This window comes from Thunnus albacares, chromosome 8 (genome assembly GCF_914725855.1).
Source record: "Thunnus albacares chromosome 8, fThuAlb1.1, whole genome shotgun sequence".
Classification (NCBI taxonomy): Eukaryota; Metazoa; Chordata; class Actinopteri; order Scombriformes; family Scombridae; genus Thunnus; species Thunnus albacares.
In genome coordinates this window covers 27,251,165-27,274,543 of record NC_058113.1, presented here as the reverse complement: position 1 = coordinate 27,274,543, position 23,379 = coordinate 27,251,165, and the positions used below count along the sequence as shown (strand labels likewise).

Sequence of the window (23,379 nt, the reverse complement as noted above, 5' to 3'; positions counted from 1 at the left end):
TCATTAAGATTTAGTTTTTGTTTTGGGTTATGTTGGTTTTAATTAGTATATTATGTTTACACTTATGAGGCTGACTGTTTATATATATATTTAATTTCCATTTTTGGCCATTTTTGGATATTTCCTGGGGCAGGCTATGTAGGCTGTTTGTATGAGGTCAATATATTGTGCTGTTAGATACTGACAAACAGTTATATGCACAAAGTAAAAGCCCAAGGCTTATCTCACTGTGATGAGCTACAGAGACTGTTTGTTTGTTTTAGAGCAATTGATTAGTCAATCGACAGAAAATTAAAGGCCAACTATTTTGATAATTGACAAATCATTTTGAGTTGTTTTTTTTAGAAAATAAATTAGAAATTCTCAGATTTCAGCTTCTAAAATGTGAATATTTTCTGGTTTCTTTCATCTTCTATGACAGTAAACTGTTCAGTTCATAATTGAATTCATAATAATTCAAATAACTTTGAATTATGAACTGTTAGTCGGGATAGAAGAAGACGTTTTAGGACCTCAACTTGGGCTTTGGGAAACAGTGATAGACATTTTCCATCATTTTATGGATCAAACAAGTAATTGATTAATCGAGAAAATATTCAACAGATTAATCAACAATGAAAATAATCGTTAGTTGCGACCCTACTTTGTTATATTAATGTGTCTGAATAATTCCATAAGGGATGGGTCATGTAAATTACCAGACAGCAAAATGAAACTACTAATTTATATTCATTCATATGTACAGTTAGTGGTAAAAGATCATAATATTCGGAGGGAACATAATATGCATAGACTACTGAAAGTACATGATTGAAGATTTTACAGAAACAAATCCAGGTATGAATGAGCTAAAAGTGCTTTTAAAGGTACAGTGGCTCTGAGGTGCAAAACACAACAACATTTCAGAAAACACATTTAAAAACACACAACGACATTTCAGCATGTGGTGTTTGTGTATAGTTTATTTCTACATTGCACATTATTTTGTCCCAATAGTATTTTTTGCAAATTACGGATTTTGCAGACTACCTGGCAACCCCCGATGTAATCTCATGAGTGTGCTCCGTAATCTCGCGTTATTCAGGCGGTCACTGCCTGATAGGAATAATGGCCGCCTTCGTAGCAATGGCTGGAACAGGGAACAACACAAGAAGCATATCAGAGCGTTTTAGCTGACCGGGAAGAGCGTAAATTTCCGGGCAGCCCCTCCTACCCGGTGTTCAGAGCGAATGGGTAGAGGGGGTCTCGCCAAAGGACACAAGAAACGAAAGAGACTTGGGAGGGAAGGGGAGGAAAGCTAACGTTACCTCGACAGCTAGCGCTAGCTGCCTATCAACACGGGTGTCACTGCCGGGGAACAAACCCGAGTATCCGTGACAACTGCGGGGCGAGTGGTGTGGAGGAAACGGCGAGAAGACGCTGGAGCGTGACATCAGACAACCGGCGAGTCGCTAAACATGAGTGGACCGGGGCAGGACAGCGAGCCAGAGGCAAAAGTCCTTCTCATCAAGCGGCTTTACAGGTAAGTTGGCGAGGCCGTTTAACCGAGCTAACCGTGGTGCTAATTGAACGTTATTGTGCTGGCTAGTTCAGCGCTAACCCAGTGGTTCTCAATGTGGGTGCCATGAGATTAATCATATCATTGTTCATTTATTCTCTCTCCACCTCAGCAGCTTACATGTTCACATTAAGCAGCCTTTTTTGGGGAGGGGACGCGGGGGGTTGTTTCTTTGTTTGTTTTTCCTTGTACATCTTAAGTATTGTTTTAGCAAAATTATTTATCAGTAAATCTGTACAGCACCTGTTGGCTTTTATTCTAAATGATTTAGAATGAGCCTATATTATTCAACTTTACATTGATATAATATAGCATAGTAATATACTTCACATTTATATAATATAGCAAAATAATATAATATGGTGTAAAAATGATAAGCTATGCAAGTTATATCGGGGGTTGGGTGGCTCAGGGTGCTATGACAAAAAATTTCCTTTGAAGGGGAGCCATGGTCTAAAATAACTTTGGGAACCACTTCTTCCCTTCAGCAACCTGTCACGAGAATGGGTTAACCCAACATGCCAGTGTAACATTAGCTAAATTGTCTCGTCACTCATCATCATGCTCTGGGTGAGGTAGCTTCCTTCGTGACAGAGAAGTGAAACAGAAAGGATTTTGGTTGCTAACATAATGGCGTGCAGCATTTTTCTGTGTCAGCCTGACATCTATTGTTAAATGTTTAGTTAACAGCATTAAAGGAAGGGTTCACACTATTTCACGTCTTTGTTAAAACAAAGGTGAGGTGCCCAACTGAACATTGAATTTTTTTTTAGCCATAATTATTTCTCCTGTTCATACTGGCCATTAGAAGATCCCTTACAATGTAAGTGATAAGGGCCAAACTCACACACCTCCTACTGTGCAAAAATGTATTTAAAAGATTATTGGAAGCTAATATGAAGCTTAAGCTGTCAAAATGAGTCAAATCAAGTAGATGTCTTTTGATGTCACACTCTATTTACTGCAAAGTCCCTCTTTTTGTGAATATATTTCCACTGCAGCTGAACAGGAAAACACCTTCTGAGGAAACACAAAGAGGTAATTTGATGCTAAAAAGACTAAATGTGGCAGATATCCACATGATATGAATAACTCAGACTGCTGAAGCCTCATATAAGCTTCAGATAAGCTTTTAAATACATTTTAGCACAAAGTGACTGTGTGGACACATTGATTTTGGCCCTCATCGCTTATATTAAAACTCTATTTGAAGGGGATCTTTAACAGCCAGTATGAACAGGAGGAACGACTACAGGGAGGAAAACCTCTTTCTGTGTTCATATGGGCACCTGACTGTTGCTTTAAAACACATTTGAAACATTGTGAACCTATCCTTTAACCTTGTCAATATTCTAATGCTTTCTATTGCCCAATGTTACCCAGGGCTGTGGTGGAATCTGTGCACAAGCTGGATGTCATCATCGGCAGCAAAGCTTCCTACAGAGAGGTCTTCAAGCCGGAGAATATCAGCCTTCGCAACAAGTACGTCCAGCTGTCTCAGAACAACTGTGTGTGAAAGGAATCAGGGGCCTGTTTCACCTCATTTGCAACATGAAAGCTGCGACATGAGAAAATTTCCTCTAGTGTTAATTTCGACTAATCAAAAGAAACACCATACTTACCACTCATGCATGTGTAAGCAGTGCTTGCAAATCTCTTTTGTGATACAGGCCCCAGTAGTATAACATGCAGATCAAAGGCTACATGCAGTCGAGGCATCATATATACAGTTGTCATGAGCATAATTATGATTTCACATGTGTATAAATGTAGACTATCAACAAGTCGCCATCGCTTTCACCTCTTGTCAATTCAGTTGAAATGAGGGCTCTTTGTTAAGCTGTCTGATATGCCCTGGAGCATCTCCGTGAGCTTATACTCCCTGGTCAGACTCGTCCAGATCGTATCAACATCCAGGGCTTTCCACAAGGATATGGAGTAGCCAGCCAGGGGGGGGAAAGTAGGCAGCTAGGGGGGTCATAAAAGCCCAAATTCGGTGGCTTCTGGCACATTCTAATGCCACTATTCTGTCATATACACTGATCTTAATTATTGCATATTTTAATGAGCTTGCCTACCTGATTGTAAACATGTAGTGAATAATTGTAAAGGAGAATTAGGCTTTTTGTGTGTTTTAGCCCACATAGTCTATCACAGTCTCTTATTTATTTATTGACACCTTCACTTTAAGGTTAACAAGACATGCCACAATGATGATTAATCTATGGTTTTATTAGAAATAAACAAGTGCACACTTATTCACTGAAAATAAACAAGATTATTCTAAGGGGGGGGGGACATATTTTTAATGCCATGTCTTATCTAGCCTATGTATTGGTTTTAAATTCAATTATTTCTAAAATAAACTTATGCCAAAAATAACCCTAAAATAACAAACATGTGAATCACTTGACTCAAATCATGTGAATCTACTGAATCAACTCAACTTCTAGTCATCTTCATCTTCATCTTCACTGTCATCCTGAGTGTGATGCTGAGGCATAGCCTACGTCTTCCTCATATGACTGTTACTTTGACAACATTGCCTGTTTTACATGTGTTTGCAATGCGGCTTAGAGATGGCTCTGTTGTAAAAAAAAAAAAAAAGGGCAATATAAATAAAGATAGTTCATTCATTCTTTCACTCATTAAGCCCATAAACATCTGTGTGGCGTTTATGGAAAACGTAGTGCTTCCAGTGGACTTTAATACTTACTGTGCAATCGTCAAGTTGCTGCCACCGGTGTTTTCCAGTGTTTTCTGAAGTATTCCGTCTAATCAGGATGTCCCCTGTCAAACATTCATATAGAGCATGTGGGGGCAGGACTAATACAAACAGATGTGCATGTTTCTCTATCATCATACTCGCATTGTTTTGAAGGAGGCTAGTGGTTGTGAATGTACATGCATAGCGAATTGCAACTTGTTAATCAAAACTGTTTTATTAGAATCAAAAATGAACATTATAAAGTGGCCAGCTGGACTACTGATGAGTAGTCGGCTATTTGGACAGCAGCCAGCGCTTATGGAAAGCTCTGAAGATCCAGTTCATATTTAGCTGTAGAAGAAGCATGTCAGATTTGAGTCCACACCTGTGATTGATATCACCATTTGATTTTATGTGTGAGAAACTGTAACCTCTGTCAGATTAAACAAAACAAAAACTAACTAATCTGTCTGCTCTCAGTCGTACAGCTAGAGAACAGGATCGCAGTGCTTATTTGCATACTGGACACAGTGAACAAAAAGCTCAAAATGAGAAAAGGGAAGTTGGAAATAACTGTGAGAGAGAGGCATGACACATGCCTACAGAGCCAGAGAGGAAGAGGAGGTGGTATATCATCCTGGTGGTCTCGTCAGTGACTAGTTTGGGAGTTTTGTCAGCCTTTATGCAGACTGAAAAGTTGACTAAACATGCCTTCAGTGTGGTCAGGCTGCATGTGTGTTCAAACTACAATACAAAAGTGGGCTTTCCTGACCACCTCTGAGAACAGCGACCAGATTCCACCGCAACCTCAGTGCGTTTTGGGATGATTTCACTCCTGTATTTTGAGGTTCCACTAATGATCAGATCCCCCCAAGACATAATTTAGTGTCAGCAGAGCAAATGGGATAATTTGGCACCTCAGCGCAAGATGAGGCTGATAATATTGTTGGCTATGACATTATCCTCTCTGGCACTGAAGCATTGAGAAGCATCTCTTCAAAGGAGAGACGATGAGAAATGCTGCATGTAAAGGATTGCAGTGTTTATATGCTTACTGGATACAACAAACAAATGGCTCAAAATGAGAAAGAGGAAGTTGGAAGACGCACATCTGACAGAATATACTGGCCCCATTTCCAAAGCTGTAGATATTTAGTCTACTGTCACAAAGGAAGGTAGCAAATCTTCACACTTGAGAGGCTGGAACCAGAGAATATGTTCATCTGGAAGGGCCGTCTGACTAGACAAAATAATCAGTTTGTGTTCCTGTGTGGCCCACCTTTTCATGTGAAACTTGACTCATTCGTCCACTTGTCAAATCTAATCTAATCTTGTCAAAGCTACCTTCTTAATGTCTGTTGTCTTTCTGCGTGCTTCCAGGTTGAGGGAACTTTGCGTGAAACTGATGTTTCTCCATCCCGTCGACTATGGCCGTAAGGCTGAGGAGCTGCTCTGGAGGAAAGTTTACTACGAGGTCATCCAGGTTATCAAGACCAACAAGAAGGTAAGTGGCCTTGTAGCAGTGGAAAACCAGCCTCTCTACATGTATTAGCCAACTAGTTTTTCTGTTGTTGGCTAGCTTTGACATCCTGGCTGCCACATAAAGGTTAACTCTGCTCTGACATCTAGCATTTCATGGTCACTTGCACGCAACATGCTTCATAGAGTACCGAGAGTGTGTTTATATTATGCACAGCTAAAAATGGCACTTGGCACTTTTCTCTGCCACTGGACCAGCACAGAAAAACCACCAAACATCATTGCTGTTATCAAATGTAGCCAGATCATTTCTGGGCTGAACTGGTTTATAAAAATGTACACAGCTTGAGTTGCACACATCAAACTGTGATTCAGATACTTGTGAATTTTAAATCAGTGAAATTGTGAATGGTGTTTTAAGCATTTGTTGCTTATTTGTTGTCTTAATCATGTGTGTAATTTAAGAAGTCTCTTCTTTAAACTCAACTTCTTAGATTCCCTCATAATCTTCACAAGTTTGCAAGTTTTAATCTTATATTTTTTCTAATGGTTTTATTTGCGAGCCACTTTTCTTTTGCCTTAAATGTCTCTGAATTGTCATTTTTATGCATATTGGGTATATTTTAGTATTCCAAGCTTTTGTGCCTTTTGTTGGTGAACATTATAGACTAAAATATATATACATAAGTGCTACATAGATCATGTTTATCATTGTTGTTCTGGTAATATCTTCAATGTCTTGGTTCCTCTCTTTCCTTCACTGTAGCACATCCACAGTCGCAGCGCTTTGGAGTGTGCCTACCGAACACACCTGATCGCCGGTGTGGGTTTCTACCAGCACTTGCTGCTCTACATCCAGTCACACTACCAGCTGGAGCTGCAGGACTGCATCGACTGGACCCACGTCACAGACCCGCTGATCGGTCAGATGCAAAAAAAAAAAAAAAAACACAAATTCACACACATGCACAGAACATTCAAACACACCAGCACAGTCAAATGTTTGTGACGAGGATGCGTAACGTTCACACATAAAAACAAGTTGTCTGCTCGTCCAAAGGCTTCATTTGAATGTCTAAGACTAAAATGGTTGTGGAATATGGCGGTTAAATATTATACAGGGATTTTAGAGGTCTTGAAAATCATGATGTCACTCACTTAGAATTACAGTATAGATTGTTTTAGTTTCTAATGCACGCTATTCTAGTGAGAAATTAACTTCAATCCACAGACCCATGTAGAGTAAACATTTTTTCCCCATTTTAGTGTGAAATGAAAAGGGTTATACATTCCATTCAGCATGATATTATGAGTGTTTAGAAACTTGTGGTCTTGATACAGTTGCACAAAATCTAAAATTATCCAATGGATGGTTTGACCTCATTTACAGCTGGTATTGAAATGCACAGGGTTGGGTACCGAACTTGGTGCTTTTGAGGGTACAGACTGAATTACATCAGTACTATCAAGTACCTAGTAACGTTAGATCAGTCGGTGCCAAATTTCAGTACTCTGAGAGTGGGTTGTGTTGTGAATTCAAATAAATAATGATGTGATTCCTTATGGGCCTTTTGAAAAATCCCTTCTAGTTTACAAACATGCGCACGTGAAATTTCTTTCCTGTGTTCGTGTTTGTATTTTCGAATATCAGCCATATTTTACTGTTTGTTGACTTTCAGTCGTATCAGCGTTGTGTTAAGTTACTGCTGATGAAAACATTTGCTGTTGCTGCTTCATATTAAAAGCCTTCCACTGACAAACAAGCAGAAGGCTTTTATTGTGAAGAACTTATAGGAAATTAAATGTATTTATCGCAGTTAGTGGAGCTTTGTTAGTGGAGCTTCATTAGAGATCTGGAGATATTTGCTCAACGGATCAGTTAGGAACAGTACAAGTAGAAACAGCCACAGTGAGATGTTTGATGAAGAGTTGCAGACTTTTCGTGCATTTTTGGAAAACAGCACATCTCCAACAGGAAGCCTAAACACCTTTTATACCTTGTTTATTTTTGTTTTATTATTTATTATTGTTTATTTTACCTTATGCAACAAAACTCTCTAAGTAAATAACAATGTTGAAATTAAGAAGCTTGGACTTTGTTACAGAGAGAGGAAAGTACTGAAAAAAGGAACCATTGGGTACCGATATCAGTTCAAATGTGAACGATACCCCACCCTAGAAATGCACTCCCGCTCTCTGGATGATGAACAATGCGATCACACATTTGCATATACGCTCACCAGCCACTTCATTATGTACACCTGTTCAACTGCTCGTTAATGCAAATGTCTAATCAGCCAATCACGTGGCAGCAACTCAATGTATTTAGGCATATAGACATGGGCAAGACAATCCGCTGAAGTTCAAACAAAGCATCAGAATGGGGATGAAAGGTGATTTAAGTGACTTTGAACATGGCATGGTTGTTGGTGCCAGACGGGCTGATCTGGGTATTTCAGAAACTGCTGATCGACTGGGATTTTCACGCTCAACCATTGCTAGGCTTTACAGAGAATTGTCTGAAAAAGAGAAAATATCCAGTGAGCTGCAGTTCTCTGGGTGAAAATGCCTTGTCGATGGCAGAGGTCAGAGGAGAGTGGCCAGACTGGTTCAAGCTGATAGAAAGGCAACACTAACTGAAATATTCACTTGTTACAACCAAGGTATGCAGAAGAGCATCTCTGAATGCAAAACACGTTGAAGCAGATGGACAACAGAAAACCACACCAGGCGCCACTCCTGTCGGCTAAGAACAGGGAACTGAGTCTATAATTCGCACAGGCTCATCAAAATTGGACAATAGAAGATTGGAAAAACGTTGCCTGGTCTGATGAGTCTAGATTTTTGCTGCAACATACAGATGTTAGGGTGAGAATTTGGCATAAACAACATGAAAGCACGGATCCATCCTGCCTTATAACAACAGTTCAAGCTGGTGGTGGTGTCATGGTGTCGGGGATATTTTCTTGACACACTTAGGGGCCCCTTAGTACCAATGAGCGTTGTTTAAATGCTACAGCCTACCTGAGTACTGTTGCTGACCATGTCCACCCCTTTATGACCACAGTGTACCCATCTTCTAATGGCTACTTCCAGCTAGGATAACGTGCCATGTCACAAAGCTCAAATCATCTCAAACTGGTTTCTTGAACATGACAACGAGTTCACTATACTCAAATGGCCTCAACAGTCACCAGATCTCAATCAAATACAGCACCTTTGGGATGTGGTGGAACAGGAGATTCTCATCATGGATGTGTAGCTGACAAATCTGTAGCAACTGCGTGATGCTATCATGTCAATATGGACCAAAATCCCTGAGGAAAGTTTCCAGTACTTTGTTGAATCTATGCCACAAAGAATTAAGGCAGTTCTGAAGTCAAAAGGGAGTCCAACCTGGTGCTAGCAAGGTGTACCTAATAAAGTGGCCGGTGAGTGTACACAGGGTGTGCATGTGTCCATTGTCTGAATTCAGTCCGTATCAGATGTCAGTGTTCCCCTTTACTATGTAAAGCAGACAAATAGGTGGAGAGATGCCAAATCCGTCTAGTGTTGGCAAAGGCAAACAGGCAGGTGCAGGGTCACATTGTGGTTGTGGTACTGTACAGTCTGTACTCACTCTTTACCTCAGAGCTTGTCTTCCACTATGTGATCCATTACTTACTCGTTTTTGAAAAAAACACTGTACAGATTTTATTTGCACAGACGTTAGATTGTATCGGAGCCACAACACCACTTGATACCCAGATACATATAACAATATCAGGGATAAATGGGGTCTGTAATCCTGCATAATCCTATCTTCCTGCATGAAGTGACGATTTATCATCTCTAGAAATGTAAGAAATGCATAGTTCTTGGCCAACTAAAACAAAAGCACTTTTGCACATTAAGACCTTAGAGACAGAGAAATGGTGTTTCACATGATCTGGGTGCTGTCTCACATTTGGACACTCTGTTGCTTTGCTGGAATTTAAGCTCGCTCTTTCGTTATATAACTCCCAAGTCATTTTGGAGAAGTACATCAGCTAAATGCCTGAATTTAAATGAAAAAAAAAAAGCATCGTGTGATGTTCCCGACAGGCCGAAAGAAACCAGTGTCAGCCACCCCCAAGGAGATGGAGTGGGCACAGATGGCCTGTCATCGCTGTCTGGTCTACCTTGGAGATCTAGGTAATAACAGGATAATAGAGTATGCAATTAATTCATCTTTCTGCCTAGCCTGTAGAGGTGTGAGACAGAATGTGTGTGTCATTCAGCGTGGGAAATTTTGGCATTAGCAGTAGACTTTAATTGGCTGCGAGCTGTTTGGTCGGTTTGGACTTACGTGATAAAGAGATATTGGTATTTTGATTGATCTGACATTATTTAACTGAACATTGCAAGCAAATGAAATTATGTCTGTGCCATTTTAGGTTTTTGCCTTTTGATAGATAAACAAAAATTTGAATTAATTAGTGAAAATGTCACTACTTTAGCCTGAGGCATTTGTGTCCCAGAACATTTCATAAATAATTGAGTCTCTGTGGGTATATTGATTTTTTTTGTAAGCAAAGGAAGTGTTTTGCCTGTTGTGAACATTTTTATTTTAACTTTTTACTGTTTTTTAATGTTGTTTGTTTCCTCCGCAGCCCGTTATCAGAATGAACTGGCCGGAGTGGAGGCTGAGCAGCTAGCAGAGAGGTTTTACCATCAGGCCCTGTCTGTCATGCCACACGTAGGTGAGTGACTGTCATATAAAGCTACTTAACACGTCACTCTGCTTTTCCTGTGGTCACAGAGGTAAAGTTTGTGTTTTCTGGACTGGGAGATTAGGGGGAAATAATGTTTGTTTCTAAAAAAAAAAGTTGCGGAAAGGCTTTTATTCAGATGTGATTGTTTTAGTAGCCAGAACAAAAATGTTAAATTCAGTTGTCATTAGATAAAGCTAACAAATATTGATAAAGTGATGTTTAGATTGCAAACACAGTATGTGTTCAAATACGACTTAAGGAATAGCTCGACATTTGGAAAATAACGCTTTATTTGCTCTTTGGTCAAGAGTTAGATCAGAAGACTTACCACTTGTTTGTATGGTAAATATGTAGTTGGACCCAGCAGCAGTTCAGCTTAGCTCAGCATAAAGACTTGAAACAGGCCACAACAGCCAGTTTGGCTCTGTCCAAAGGTAACAAAATCTACCTATCAGCACCTCCTAAAGCATATTAATTAACATATTACTTGTTTGTTTAATCCATTCAAACAGTTTATGAGATTATGCGCCTGTCTATGTTTTGACCAGGAGCAGTAACTTGTAACCAGAGTGACTGCTGGTTGCCTGGCAACTGCTCCTGGCTAAGAAATAGTTCAGCACATAACCTCTTGTAAAACAGCAAATTGTCATTTTTACACTTGGGATTTTGTACACATGAAGCAAACAAGATGTAACTTGTTAATTAGTGAGATTTTGAGGTGCTGACAATAATTACAAATAGATATTTGTATGTTTTTGTGGCTTTAGTGGGTTTACTACTTTTTTGGTTTCTCACCCCTTGCTGCTGTTATCCTGAAAGAACACACAAGGTCAACAAAATATCAGATATCATTACAGGTTTTTCCTGTTAGTTATAAAATATCTCTGTTGTGTAAATGCAAAAAACTGACCCAACCAGGAGCTGAGGTCAAATATTTTATATCAGTAGTTTATGTATGATAGTTTCTTGCCTCTAAATACTGTGAACATGTACCTCCACGCCCTCCTATTATTATTATTATTATTATTATTATTATTATTATTATTATTATTATTATTATTATTATTATTATTATTATTATAAGCCTGCACAAAGGTCATACATGCAAACGTGCAGATTAATTCCAACAGGATTATTGCTCCCTACTGTTCAAGAGACTTACAATATAGTCTGAAATATTGATTGGAAATTTTAAAAGAAGGGAACATTACTACAGATCTACTGAAGTTATTTGTGGTCTCAGTGTCTTTTCAGACATCATCTGTATGTTTTCAGTTTAAGCAGTGCACATTACATAATGACTGAGTCCAAATGAGGTTAATCTGAAAATAAACGTTAACCTGTTCGTTCAATTTTTCACCCGCCTGTCTACAGGAATGCCTTTTAACCAACTGGGAACACTGGCAGGGAGCAAGTTCTACAATGTTGAAGCAACCTACTACTACCTGCGCTGGTGAGTAATACTTGTGTTAATTGTCTTGTTAGAAATTGAACTAGATCTGGATAATTTACAGGTCTTAACATAGTATTTCATCTGTGCTAGCATTCAGTCAGAGACCCCCTTTGAGGGTGCCTACGGCAACCTGAAGCGCCTCTTTGACAAAGCCGCCAAGATGTACCACCAAGTGAAGAAGCAGGAAATGAAGAAGCTGTCTCCATCTCGACAAAGGTGAGGAGGACTCTCAGAAATTCTGTGGATACCATAAATAATAAATAACCAGATTGAGTCCAAAGAAAAGCTGTGAAAAGGTGTTTACAGGTCATCTAGTCACTGGAGTTTACTCTTAATGTTATGTTATTTCTTCTGGACTTTATTATTTGTAGAAGAACTTGCAATAAATTTGCATACTTTAGTTCACAGTAGACCAGTGTAACCAAAGTCTTTTTGATGTAAATTTTATTTGATTTCCACAATTTCCCCCTAGATCATTAACCCTCTCTGGACGGCAATGTTACCATTGGTACCAGTGTTTTTACTGGTTATCCAGTCTGAAGTATTATTTTGACTTCACTTTGCTGACGTCCAAGAGTGATTTTAATCTAGTCCCAATTGACATCTGGGGCTTCATGTAATTACCAACTTGCATGCTCTCCATTTGAATCACAAAGGCAATCTCGCCAGCAGTGGGATAAAGCAGCATCTCCCTGCAGATGGGATTAGATAATTGATGATCCTTGTGGGGGAAATGAGATTGTTGAAGCAACAAAACTAACAGGATTCAGTAGGAAAAAGACAAATATGCACACAAATGTTAGCAGCATCTTAGTAGATGCAGATATTGCCCGGGGCTTAGAAGAAAAGAATAACTTTTGGAACAAAGTATTGATGAATTACATGTTATTTGGCATGTCCATGATGGTGTCCAAAACATTCAAAAGACACATGATTAGCTTCATCTGTTAAGCTGCACTCTGATTAGTATTTGATGGCTCTTTTGCACAATTTATTTACCATCATCACTATTTGAATTACAACTCGGCACGGAGCAAATAAGATTACAGAATGCTTTGCCACTGGGACAGAGAACAATGCTGCTTTTGTTTCATTTACACAAATAACACAATAGCTGTGGTGTGTTCAATGTAAAAACATTTTTACCTTTGTTTGCTCCTGCTTCCTGTCTTTATACTAAGCTAACTATCTGCTGGCTCCAATTTAATATTTAGCATACATGAGACATGAGAGTGAAGAACATCTATTTTATCTATTTTGTTTAAGAGCAAAGCTAAATTTGATTCAAATAATTTGGATACAGAATCATAATCTCTGTAATCTATCATTTTCATGATTTTCCTTTTTTTCCCTGCAGATCAAAAGACATAAAGCGTCTCCTGGTGAGCTTCATGTACCTCCAGAGCTTGTTGCAGCCCAAGAACAGGTGAGCGCTTGTGCTGTCTTACATTAAACTGTCCCTACATTTATTTAGAACCACGGTGAAAATAAACATCTAATCCTCAATGATTTTATTGGTATGTGAAGACTGAATGAACTGCCTTTTATGTATATTTTATTTATCATCAATTAAATCTGTCAAGTCAAATATTCTGTTCTGTAAAGTGTTAAAAGATGTTAACTTAACAACATCCAGGGGATACAACAATGTGAACGCAGGCAAAGTCTTATGCCTCCTTTTTTTTATACACTACAGTGTTGTTGTTGTATTATTCATTGTTAAATTATACATATTTTGTCCTCTCTCTCTCTCTCTCTATGTATGAAGCCTGATGGAGACGGAGCTGACTTCACTCTGCCAGTCGGTGCTGGAGGACTTCAACCTGGTGCTGTTCTATCTGCCGCCGCCGACACATGGCGGTGCTCACCACTCCCCTAGCGAGGAAGAAGAGGAGCAGCAGCAGCAGCAGCTTGCCGACAGCTCCTGCCCTGTGTTGCCTGACACCCTGGTCTTCAAGATGGTGGTCACATGTCTCATGGTGGTGCACAGCCTGAAGAGGGGAGGTTGGTGTTTGTGTTCTTAGGTTTTACAATCTTTTTGTGTTTATTTGAATAACTAATTTATATCTTTATGATGTTGTGAATGATTGATGAAAAGGTAACTGTAGGATCTGTATGTACATCTGGATTAGATGAGAATCTGAATAGAAGAAGAAGACTTAAAATTTTGAGGCTTTTTGAGGCTTTGCAGTAAACTAGCTAAAGGGACTTAAATTGTCCATGTTTCCCGCCATAATAGAGGAGAGATTGATTCCCACGTTGAATTTTGGACACAAACAAAATAGAATCTGATAATTAAACTAGGTATTTTTTATCTATCCACTATGGGAGAAATTTGCAATTTTTCTCCCTAGGAAGTGCTATCTTGTGAAAATGGTTATCATCAGGAGCTTTATTGGTATAAAACAGAAGTATGCATTTCAAATCCTAACAGTTTTTGTGCTACATTTTGGCCTTAGGATCCAAGCAGTACAGCGCATCCATAGCTTTTACTCTGGCCCTGTTCTCCCATCTGGTGAACCACGTGAACATCCGGCTGCAGGCTGAACTGGAGGAAGCGGAGAGCCAGGTGCCTCCACTAAACACTGACGCCACAGGTGAGAGGAAATTCCTGTCTCCGTATATCGAGACGAAAAGGTACTTAAATGCAACCACAAGTAATTTTATGCCTCATAAGTCAATACAGCACAGGAAGTCAGTCCCAATTTATCCTTATCAGCAACACCTCTTAGCTTTTTAAAGTGCCGGTCTTTGTGTTTTAAAATGAACATCTTGTGTGAGAACTACAGCGGTATGTGAAGTTTCTACCTTATACAATGTGTTTCTACACTTAGAGCTTGGCTTACTTGGCTACTGAAAACACAAAAGGCAGTGAATTATTTTTCCTCTCATCTAGATGACCTAGAGATGAGGGATTTGTCCGCTCCGCCCGCAGATCGCACCGATGAGAAGCCTCTTCAGAATGGCTCCCTGGAGCAAGAAGATGAGGAGGAAGAGAAGGATGAAGATGGCTGCGAGAGGGTTGGCGCTAAAAAGCATGTCAGCGTGGACGAACAGTGCAAGTTGGAAATTGACAAACAGAGGCAGAAGAAGAAGTATACCCGCCTCTCTAGACTCCGCAGACGCCGCTGTGCTCGCAAGGACGGTCGAGGAGAGGACGAAAGCGACCTGAGCGAAGGCTTTGAGAGCGAAGATGATGAAGATGATGATGACCACAGAAGGGGCCACGCTGATTCAACGGGCGGCACCTCGACCGGATCTCTTCCCAATCCTTCCTCTCTCCGGAAGGAGACAAAGAGAGACCACTTGGGGGAGGAGGGCAGCTGGGGGAGTGGCTCCGAAGAGGAGGAGGAGGAAGGAGGAACGGCGTTTGATGTAGAGACTGACTCAGACATGAACAGCCAGGAGTCTCGCTCCGACCTGGAAGACATGGAGGACACAGAAAACTCAGACAACTTGGAGGGTCAAGCCCGGGAGCACCAGGACGAAGAGGAAGACGAAGACCAACCTAAGGAAGAAGGAGGGTACAGAGACGGCGACACCCCTCCGACTACCAACGGGCCCCTCACGCCCAGTGACCCCAGCATCAGCAGTAACCTTCAGGCCATGTCCTCACAACTCTTCCAGGCAAAGCGCTGCTTCCGCCTGGCGCCAACCTTCAGCAACATGCTGCTGAGGCCTCAAGCCTCATCTTCCTCGGGGATTCCAACCCCTACTGACACTTCTGCTCCCCCTTCCCAAGAGACACCCCCTCCCCCTGGGGATTCTCCCTGCGACATAAACCCCGGTACTGCCAACGGAACCAATGAAAATGGTAACGTGCTATTTGCCTCACTGTTTTCTATTTTTGTGTCCATTTTTAGTACCTTATTTAGGATTTCTTGTTCTCCTGTTAAGGGATTCACAAATAACTTTAACTCTTTTTGCTTGATTGTTGTCACCTCCTACTCCTAATAGAATTGGACTCTGACTCAGAAGGCAGCCAACACAGTACTCAATCAGTCCACAGCGAGAAAACGCTCTTAGAGAAGCTCGAGATCTTGACCAATCAAGGGTTGATCCAGGTGGTGAAGGTCTTTGTGGACTGGCTAAGGACAAACACTGACATTATCCTCATGTGTGCGCAGGTAAAGTGACATAATCTCCCGCTTTGTGAAACATTGACCTCGTAGGAGTATGTTTAACAAATTATTATCTTCTCTTCCGTCCAGAGTTCTCAAAGCCTGTGGAACCGACTGTCTGTGCTGCTCAACCTGCTACCAGATGGCAGCAAGATGCTTGAGGCTGGTGAGTTACTTATTGACTGCATTGTATAGAGGTTTCTATCTGTCACTGGCCTGCATAGCTCAATGGTTACATAATGCCACTACAGCTTTCAGAGGTTTTTATTCCTCGCTGGGTTCACTTCTAATCCCACAGACACTGGAAGAAAGCATGGCCTAAACGGCATATGTGAAAATAAAACATAGTAATTAAACAAGTGGTCAATTTCCTATATTTATCATTTGGTCTATTTTAGTCGTACCATTGCTGTATTAAAACATGAGACACATATATAATGATAGAAAGCAAGTTATAATCTGTTATTTGAGGGGTTTTTTTGTTCATGCAGTTGAATTTCTCTCCTTGTTTTTACCCGTTTATGACTGTTTCTCTGAGTCAGCAGCTTATTTTATGAATCCATGTGTGTGTATTGCAGAGCTTGGTCTCAACACAGAGGTGACAGAGCTGTTAAATGAGTGTGAGCAGCCCGGTTTGGTCCAGAGTCTGCTGCTGCCCGAGGATTTGGCTCTGCGACATCTGCCTGCTCTCAACGTAGCTCACCGCCGCCTTGACTTCACTCGTCGCAACCCGTCCCTCAGCCCCCTGCAGGAGGTACACAGATACACACACACACACAGGAGTCAGATTTTAAAGATGTTCAGTGTGGATTAAGAACACTGTAATACACAAAAAAAGTATTAGCTCCACCATGAGACTTAGACTTTTGCTAGTTGTGTGAAGTTTTTTAATGGTCCAGCTTTTTCCAAACCCATAAAACGCAATGGATTATACTCCATCTTTGTGCTAATATAAAACAGTGCCAATAACTGTCGATGAGACAAAACAAGAAACACCATAGGCATCGTTAAAATGTGTACTAACCAACATGTCACCACGTCCAGTCCATGTAAAAGTCCTGTGAAGTTGATTTATCCACCACAGTATAAAACAGGCGTAATTATATAAGTCTTCTTTCTCTTTTCTTTCAGTGTGTGGTGCGAGTGTGTTGTATTCGCAGTTTTGGGCACTTCCTAACCAATCTCCAGGGCAACGTGCTGCACTTCAACCCGGAGGCGGGCATCTTCACCAGCATCAGCCAATCCGAACAGGATAATCTGGTGCAGCAGGCCAAGGCCCAGTTCCGAATGGTGAGAAACATCTGAACAGAACGACCAGAAGAATTGCAGGAGACCTGAATTCAAGTGTCCCTCTTTGGCGTTGTGTAACTGTTGACCTCAATGAATGGGACAAATGTTTAATGAAAGATATGGAATCAAAATATTTGTATACAAAGCAGCTGCCTTAGATTTTAACTCCCCTTTCTTTTATCTTTTCATGTCCAGGCTGAAGAGGAGGCTCGTCGAAATCGCTTAATGAGAGACATGGCCCAGCTTCGACTACAGGTTTGAAGATTACCACTCTGTCTACTGACTGTTTGCCCTCACTGTGTTTACCATTCATCACTGCAAAAACACCAACTTTCTAGCATCCATTTTATGGAGTTTTAGATACAGTTTCATGTAATTTACTGTGAGGAATAATGTTTGCTAGGAGTGATATGGTTTAGTTAACATTAACATGAAGGAGTCAGTCTAACTCACTGAATACTCACCACATTCCTTCGATGGAGGCAGTGAGTTTACCTGAAGGTAGTTATAATATATTCCTGTGACCATAAAACCATATACATTCTACATTAATTGCACATCATCAGCTGTTGGGTCTCTTCTTTGCAGTTGGAGGTATCGCAGCTAGAGGGCAGCCTTCAGCAGCCTAAGGCCCAGTCATCCATGTCTCCCTACCTGGTGCCAGACACAGCTGCTCTCTGCCAGCATCTGAACCTCATCCGGCAGCTGGCAGGCAGCGGCTGCTTCATCATCATCATCCCACGAACAGGTCGGTGCTCTGCCTCTTCTTCTATCTGTCCTGAGTAGCGAGACGGTGAGGTGTGTTGGGTTCAGGCCCCTGGAGAACAGGAGTAATGAAGAGGATTCAGTGATTTGCAGGGTGGTTTTTCTGATTTAACTGTAGAGAGGGACAATTGTGCAAAATATATTATAGATTATTTCTTTATTTCATGACTAAAACTTTGGTTCAGTGATTTCACATAATGTTACCTATCAGGCAATACAGTGTTACTAATGCCAACATTATCCAAACAATATATACACATTGTTATCCTCAAATTAAAGGGTAGTTTTCAAACCCAATGTTTCTCTCACCTTTTTAAGATATTTTGTCTTTCCATGTCTTGTTGTTGATTTCAATGCATGAAATTACAAAAATGTTAATGTATGTATGGTGAAACAGTCAGTTAATTAAGTGACAGCTTAACTCAACTGACAGAACATTCATCATCAATAATTTTGAACATCAATTAATTGTTCAATCAAGCAAAGCAAAATGTCAAATATTTGTTGGTTTCAGCTTCTCCAATGTGAGGATTTGCTGATTTATGCCATTTTCATCTTTTTTTTTTTTTAGCAGTTGGTCAGATATAACAAGTAGATTAACTGATAATTGATTAGTTGCAGCCCTAAACTTGTCACTAGTGGTGCAACAGCTCTGGTTTGAACAATACTTGATTTCACAGTATCACACAGAAATGTAGCGAGCTGCTACCCAGAGCAATAACACTGAATAGCAGCATATAGACATTGTGCCAGTGTGAACACTAGCCCACGGCAGTGACATGATATTTTAACCAAAACAAGTTTGATTTCAGCTTTAATAGTGATGTTTTCTCAGTTAACAAATTGGGTCTCTGATTCAGATTCATACTCAATCTGAGTCAGCCTATTTCCTGAAATAACTGTTGCTCAGGTACTTAATCCAGACTGCTTCTGTGTTGTAGTGATTGATGGTCTTGACAGACTGAAGAAGGAAAATGCTGGTGCGAGGGATGGCATCCGCTTCCTGGAGTCTGAATTTCGCAAAGGCAACAGGTGGGTGTTTGTAGTAAAGGTATGGTTATTGATGATCGTGAGGGATTTCTTAAATGTTCTTAGCGTTCTTTATCACATCCTTCCATAGGTACATACGCTGCCAGAAGGAGTCGGGTCGAAGTTTTGAAAGAGATAAACTGAAAAGGCAGGACATAGAAGCCTGGTAAGCTTTGCTGCCCTTCTATTGTTAACTCTAGTTGTTTTCTAACATGCTCACTGGATGAAAATGACTTATAGTTTGATCGCTCTTCTAGGCATTTATACAGGATGGTGGATAGCTGTCGTCAGCTAACGGTCTCCCAGAGCAACGGAGATGAAGATACAGCCGGCATGGTGACCATTCTTACTGGCCATCAAGTGGAAGAGCTTTGCACTCGGTCAGCAGCGATGAAGGTCAGTCACTCACTTGTTACATTACAGGCCCGAACACTCAAGTTGACATTTCCCACCAAGACTAGCAAAGCTTAATGGACTTCAGATTCTGCTGTTTTTTTACTACAGTTCTATCTAAACTGGACTGTGTTCATCACTGCTCTGTTCCTGTTCACAGAGCAGCTTTTGTTGTGTTTATTGTGCAGCAAGAAATCTTCTTAAATTTTTTAAAATTACTTTCAGAGTGTTTGTTGACATTAAAATATGCGACACTAGAGCTTAAACAATTAGGCGATCTATAAGTCGATGGACAGAAAATGACTCTGTTTTCATTTCATTTACACTTGCTGGTTCCAGCTTCTCAAATGTAAGAATCACTTGCTTTTCTTTCTCTTAAATTATAGTAAGTTAAATATCTTTGGGGTTTGGAGTGTTGGTCTGACAAAACAGGGCAGTTAAACTCATTACTTTGGGCTCTGAGAAATTGTGATGGGTACTTTTTTCCAAAAAATTTTTACACTTCATAGACTACAAGATCAATCGCTTAATTGAGAAAACAATTGTACAATAACTTTCACATTTTCACATCAATTAATTACATGATTAAAAATCATGTAACTAGAGTTGCAAGGATTAATCGTTCAGATGATCAACATAAAATTAATTGTAAGCTGTTTTGATAAAAGAAAAAATCATTTGTCATTTTTCAAGCAAAAATACCAAACATTTTCTGGTTCCCACTTTTCATATGTGACAATTTACTTTCTTTGTCATAAATGATTGTCAATTGAATATGAGAGTCGGACAAAACAAGCAAACTGAAGACATCAACGTGAATTTTTGAATTTTCGCTATTTTTTTTTTTAACATTCCAGAGATTAAACTATTCATCAATAATGTAAATAGTTGCTTCTTTTAAGTTTGTTTCTCAACTCTTAAGTATCCCGCTCACTACATATTTTTCTCATAATTCTTTATAACAAAATTCAAAGTATCCTTATCAAATACGTTTTATGTAGTAACAGTGAGGCAATAGCAGAAATACAACCATTAAAGTGTTCGAGGGTTCCAAGAACCATTAAGGTTTGAGCACAATTCAAACAACCTAGTTAGTGTCATTCATACAAGTCTAAAAGGTGTTTACACCACACATGAAAGCAGGATGAAAAGCCTGCTGTCAAAGAGAGAGGCGAGACGTGCTGAACAGTACAAACGGGGATAACGGCGCACACTTGGTGGACACACTCTCCTTGAAAGCATTCATAGTGTTGTGCTTGGTTGTACACATGAAAAGTGACAAAAAAAGAGAGAAAAAAGAGGGTTTGAGAGAAGTTCACACACCTGGCCAGTTACTGCATATAGGAGGTGAGCTAGTTGGACCATCTGTTTCACAAACTTACAGGTTTCAGACGCTGTTCAACGACCCAACAAGCACCTCATTTGAAGTATACTTGACCCCCTTTATGGTTTGTAGGTTGTAACCATTAGGTATTACAGGTGTTCTTAATCCTCCTCCTCTCTTGTGTTGGGAAAATGTTGTTTTTAATGGCTTTTTTTTTCCCCCCTGCCAGTCGGCAATCCAGGTGGCAGGCTCAGCGGGAATGGAGCTGAAGAACATCGTGGAGTTCTACCGGCAGTGGAAGGAGATTGGCTGAGAGGTCAAAGGGGGGCAGCTGTTGGTGCTGCGAAACAGCTGATCGATCACAACACTCGCTCCCTCTCTCTCTCTCCCACTCTTTTGCTCTGTGTGTATCTGCGTCTTCAAAAGGCAAAAAAACAACTCAAAAGAAAGATGGATCAAAGGAAAGAGTTAAAGCTTAGAGGGATGGAAAAGTAAATACAGTGGAGGAAAAAAAAAAAAGAGAAAAGTGGGCGAAAAAACGGCGCTATAAGAAACAGCAGATCTCCCACCTCCCACTCCCAAACCTAAACATAAAGAGTGACCCATAGCGGTCGGGGGGGTGAGGAAACGGTGGGGGAACGCAACACAACTTTTTAAGTGCCCCTGGTTCACACCCTAACCAGGAATACACTGTATATGTTAGCAAATGAGTACAATACATGTCGAGAGAGAAAAACGGCACACACACACACACACACACACGCATATAAACACATTCACGCGCTCAGATGAATCCATATAGATATTTAGAGCAGTGGTTTGGATTTCCGTTCCCTCCTCCCCTTTCCCTTCAGTCTGTATTTGAGAAACAGGGTCAAGGATGTGTGAGTCTGGTAGGGGCTGCATTTTTTATAAAGTCGAGGGTGTATGAAGACAACTTTGAGATAGAGAAAACGCACTCTGTCTACCTGACACCCAAAGCTTTCCAGCCTTCCAAAAACAACCAGGGTCTCGTAGCTCTTAGCCCTCTAGGAAGGGTTGAGGAAGACAGATGTACACTTCTCCGGGATTGGTTTCTTTCCTATGTGGCTTTTTTTTATTTTATTTGGTTTTGTTTTTTTTTTGTTTGTTTGTTTGTTTTTGTTTTTTTTTGCGGTGTACTTTTGTGACCAGTGACTTATGTATTGTGCTATCTCTGTTATGAGAAGAGAAAAGAAAAAAAAAACACACAACAGGTGTTACCCTGTTAAAGGTTTTAATTTGGATTTTATTTTTGTACCCAAATGATGTTGTTTATTTTGCTTTTTGTAAGCTCAAGCTGAATGAAATATGCAAGAATGTTTAAGGGAAAGGGTTGTTGTCGTGCGTTGATCCACTGAACAAGTCCTTCAGTTCTGAAAAAGGAAAAAAAAAAAACAACAAAAAACAAACTATAATCCAGAATTTATTTATCAAGGTGTTATGTTAGAGGGAGGAGGGAGTTAGGAGCCGATTAGCTTCATGTTGTAGCTAGTCATCAAGGAGACTCAGAAGAGAGGGGGCCGCCTGACTTTCCCTGAGGAATGTGGATCGTGTTTGGACCCCTTTAAAACTCCTAAAATGTATCCCATCTACATCACCATTTCCATAGTGACTGTCCCATCATGCACAGTGCAAAAGAAATCCAGTATATGTGTGTGGTCATGCATTGAACAATAAAAAGAGACTCATTTAAGATTATGACTTCTGTTTTATCATTCTTGTGTGACCTCTCTAGTTGTGTGTGTGTGTGTACTATTTTAGTACTGAAATTAAAGGAGCAAGCCACCAATTTTACACATGAAGTTGAGTTTGAAAGATGTGGGTGTCCACCTGGCAGGGAAAGATGCATCGTTTTTGCAGCTCAGCCCATGATGAGGATTAAAAGTCAGGATGTTTTGACCTTTTTTGACCTTTTGACTTGTCTCTCACAAGTCTCCCTACTTAGTTGGAAGTTCAATAATACAGTAAATTACTTAAGTACCCCTCAGGTCTGGTTTCAGCATCTCTAATGTTTGAAAAAAAAAAAAAGTCCCTGCCAACTCAATATGTGACAGGTGCGTGGGAGGAAAGCACAACTGGAATAAAAATGAGGAAAAACTCCAGCATGTTGTCTCGCTTACTGCTGGAATTTTCTCTCAGTAAGTTTTTCAAATTTTTATTCAAACAAATCAAATGTGTAGATCTGCTTTTCTCTGTTGTATGATTGTAAATTGAATATCTTTGAGTATCAGGACTGTTGATTGGACAAAACAAGCTAATTGGACACCTCAGATTAGAGAAACCGTGGAGGGAATTCTTCACTATCCTCTGACAGACGAAACAACTAATTGAAAGAATAATTGATAATGAAAATAGTTGTCAGATGCAGCCTCGGTGCAAATCTAAACTTACAGTCAACCTGTCTGACCTGAACCCTCACAAGTCTAGATGTTAAAGTCTTTCCAGGGACCCCCGCTTCTAGCTCTTCTCTAGAACTAGGCCTCCATGTGCCATTCTTTGTCTTTTT

General features: G+C 40.2%; 1 protein-coding gene across 1 annotated transcript; it reads left to right on the top strand.

Moving 5' to 3' along the window:
* Window positions 1-1,092: 1,092 nt before the first annotated feature.
* smg5 (SMG5 nonsense mediated mRNA decay factor) lies at window positions 1,093-22,571 on the top strand. The gene is made up of 22 exons (XM_044358620.1): window positions 1,093-1,522; window positions 2,942-3,040; window positions 5,646-5,769; window positions 6,511-6,667; window positions 9,828-9,917; window positions 10,376-10,465; window positions 11,852-11,930; window positions 12,021-12,146; window positions 13,288-13,356; window positions 13,699-13,934; window positions 14,390-14,527; window positions 14,827-15,744; window positions 15,888-16,057; window positions 16,142-16,217; window positions 16,630-16,805; window positions 17,183-17,341; window positions 17,537-17,596; window positions 17,930-18,089; window positions 19,048-19,138; window positions 19,227-19,301; window positions 19,393-19,531; window positions 21,082-22,571. Exons 1-22 carry the CDS (start codon window positions 1,458-1,460, stop codon window positions 21,163-21,165), a joined length of 3,381 nt encoding a protein of 1,126 aa, XP_044214555.1. The 5' UTR covers window positions 1,093-1,457; the 3' UTR covers window positions 21,166-22,571.
* The last annotated feature ends 808 nt before the right edge of the window (window positions 22,572-23,379 follow it).

Coding starts and splice junctions, on each gene's coding strand:
- smg5 (XM_044358620.1), top strand. CDS start 1,458: ATGAGTGGACCGGGGCAGGACAGCGAGCCAGAGGCAAAAGTCCTTCTC. Junction 3,041..5,645: donor AATATCAGCCTTCGCAACAA/GTACGTCCAGCT, acceptor GCGTGCTTCCAG/GTTGAGGGAACTTTGCGTGA. Junction 10,466..11,851: donor GTCTGTCATGCCACACGTAG/GTGAGTGACTGT, acceptor GCCTGTCTACAG/GAATGCCTTTTAACCAACTG.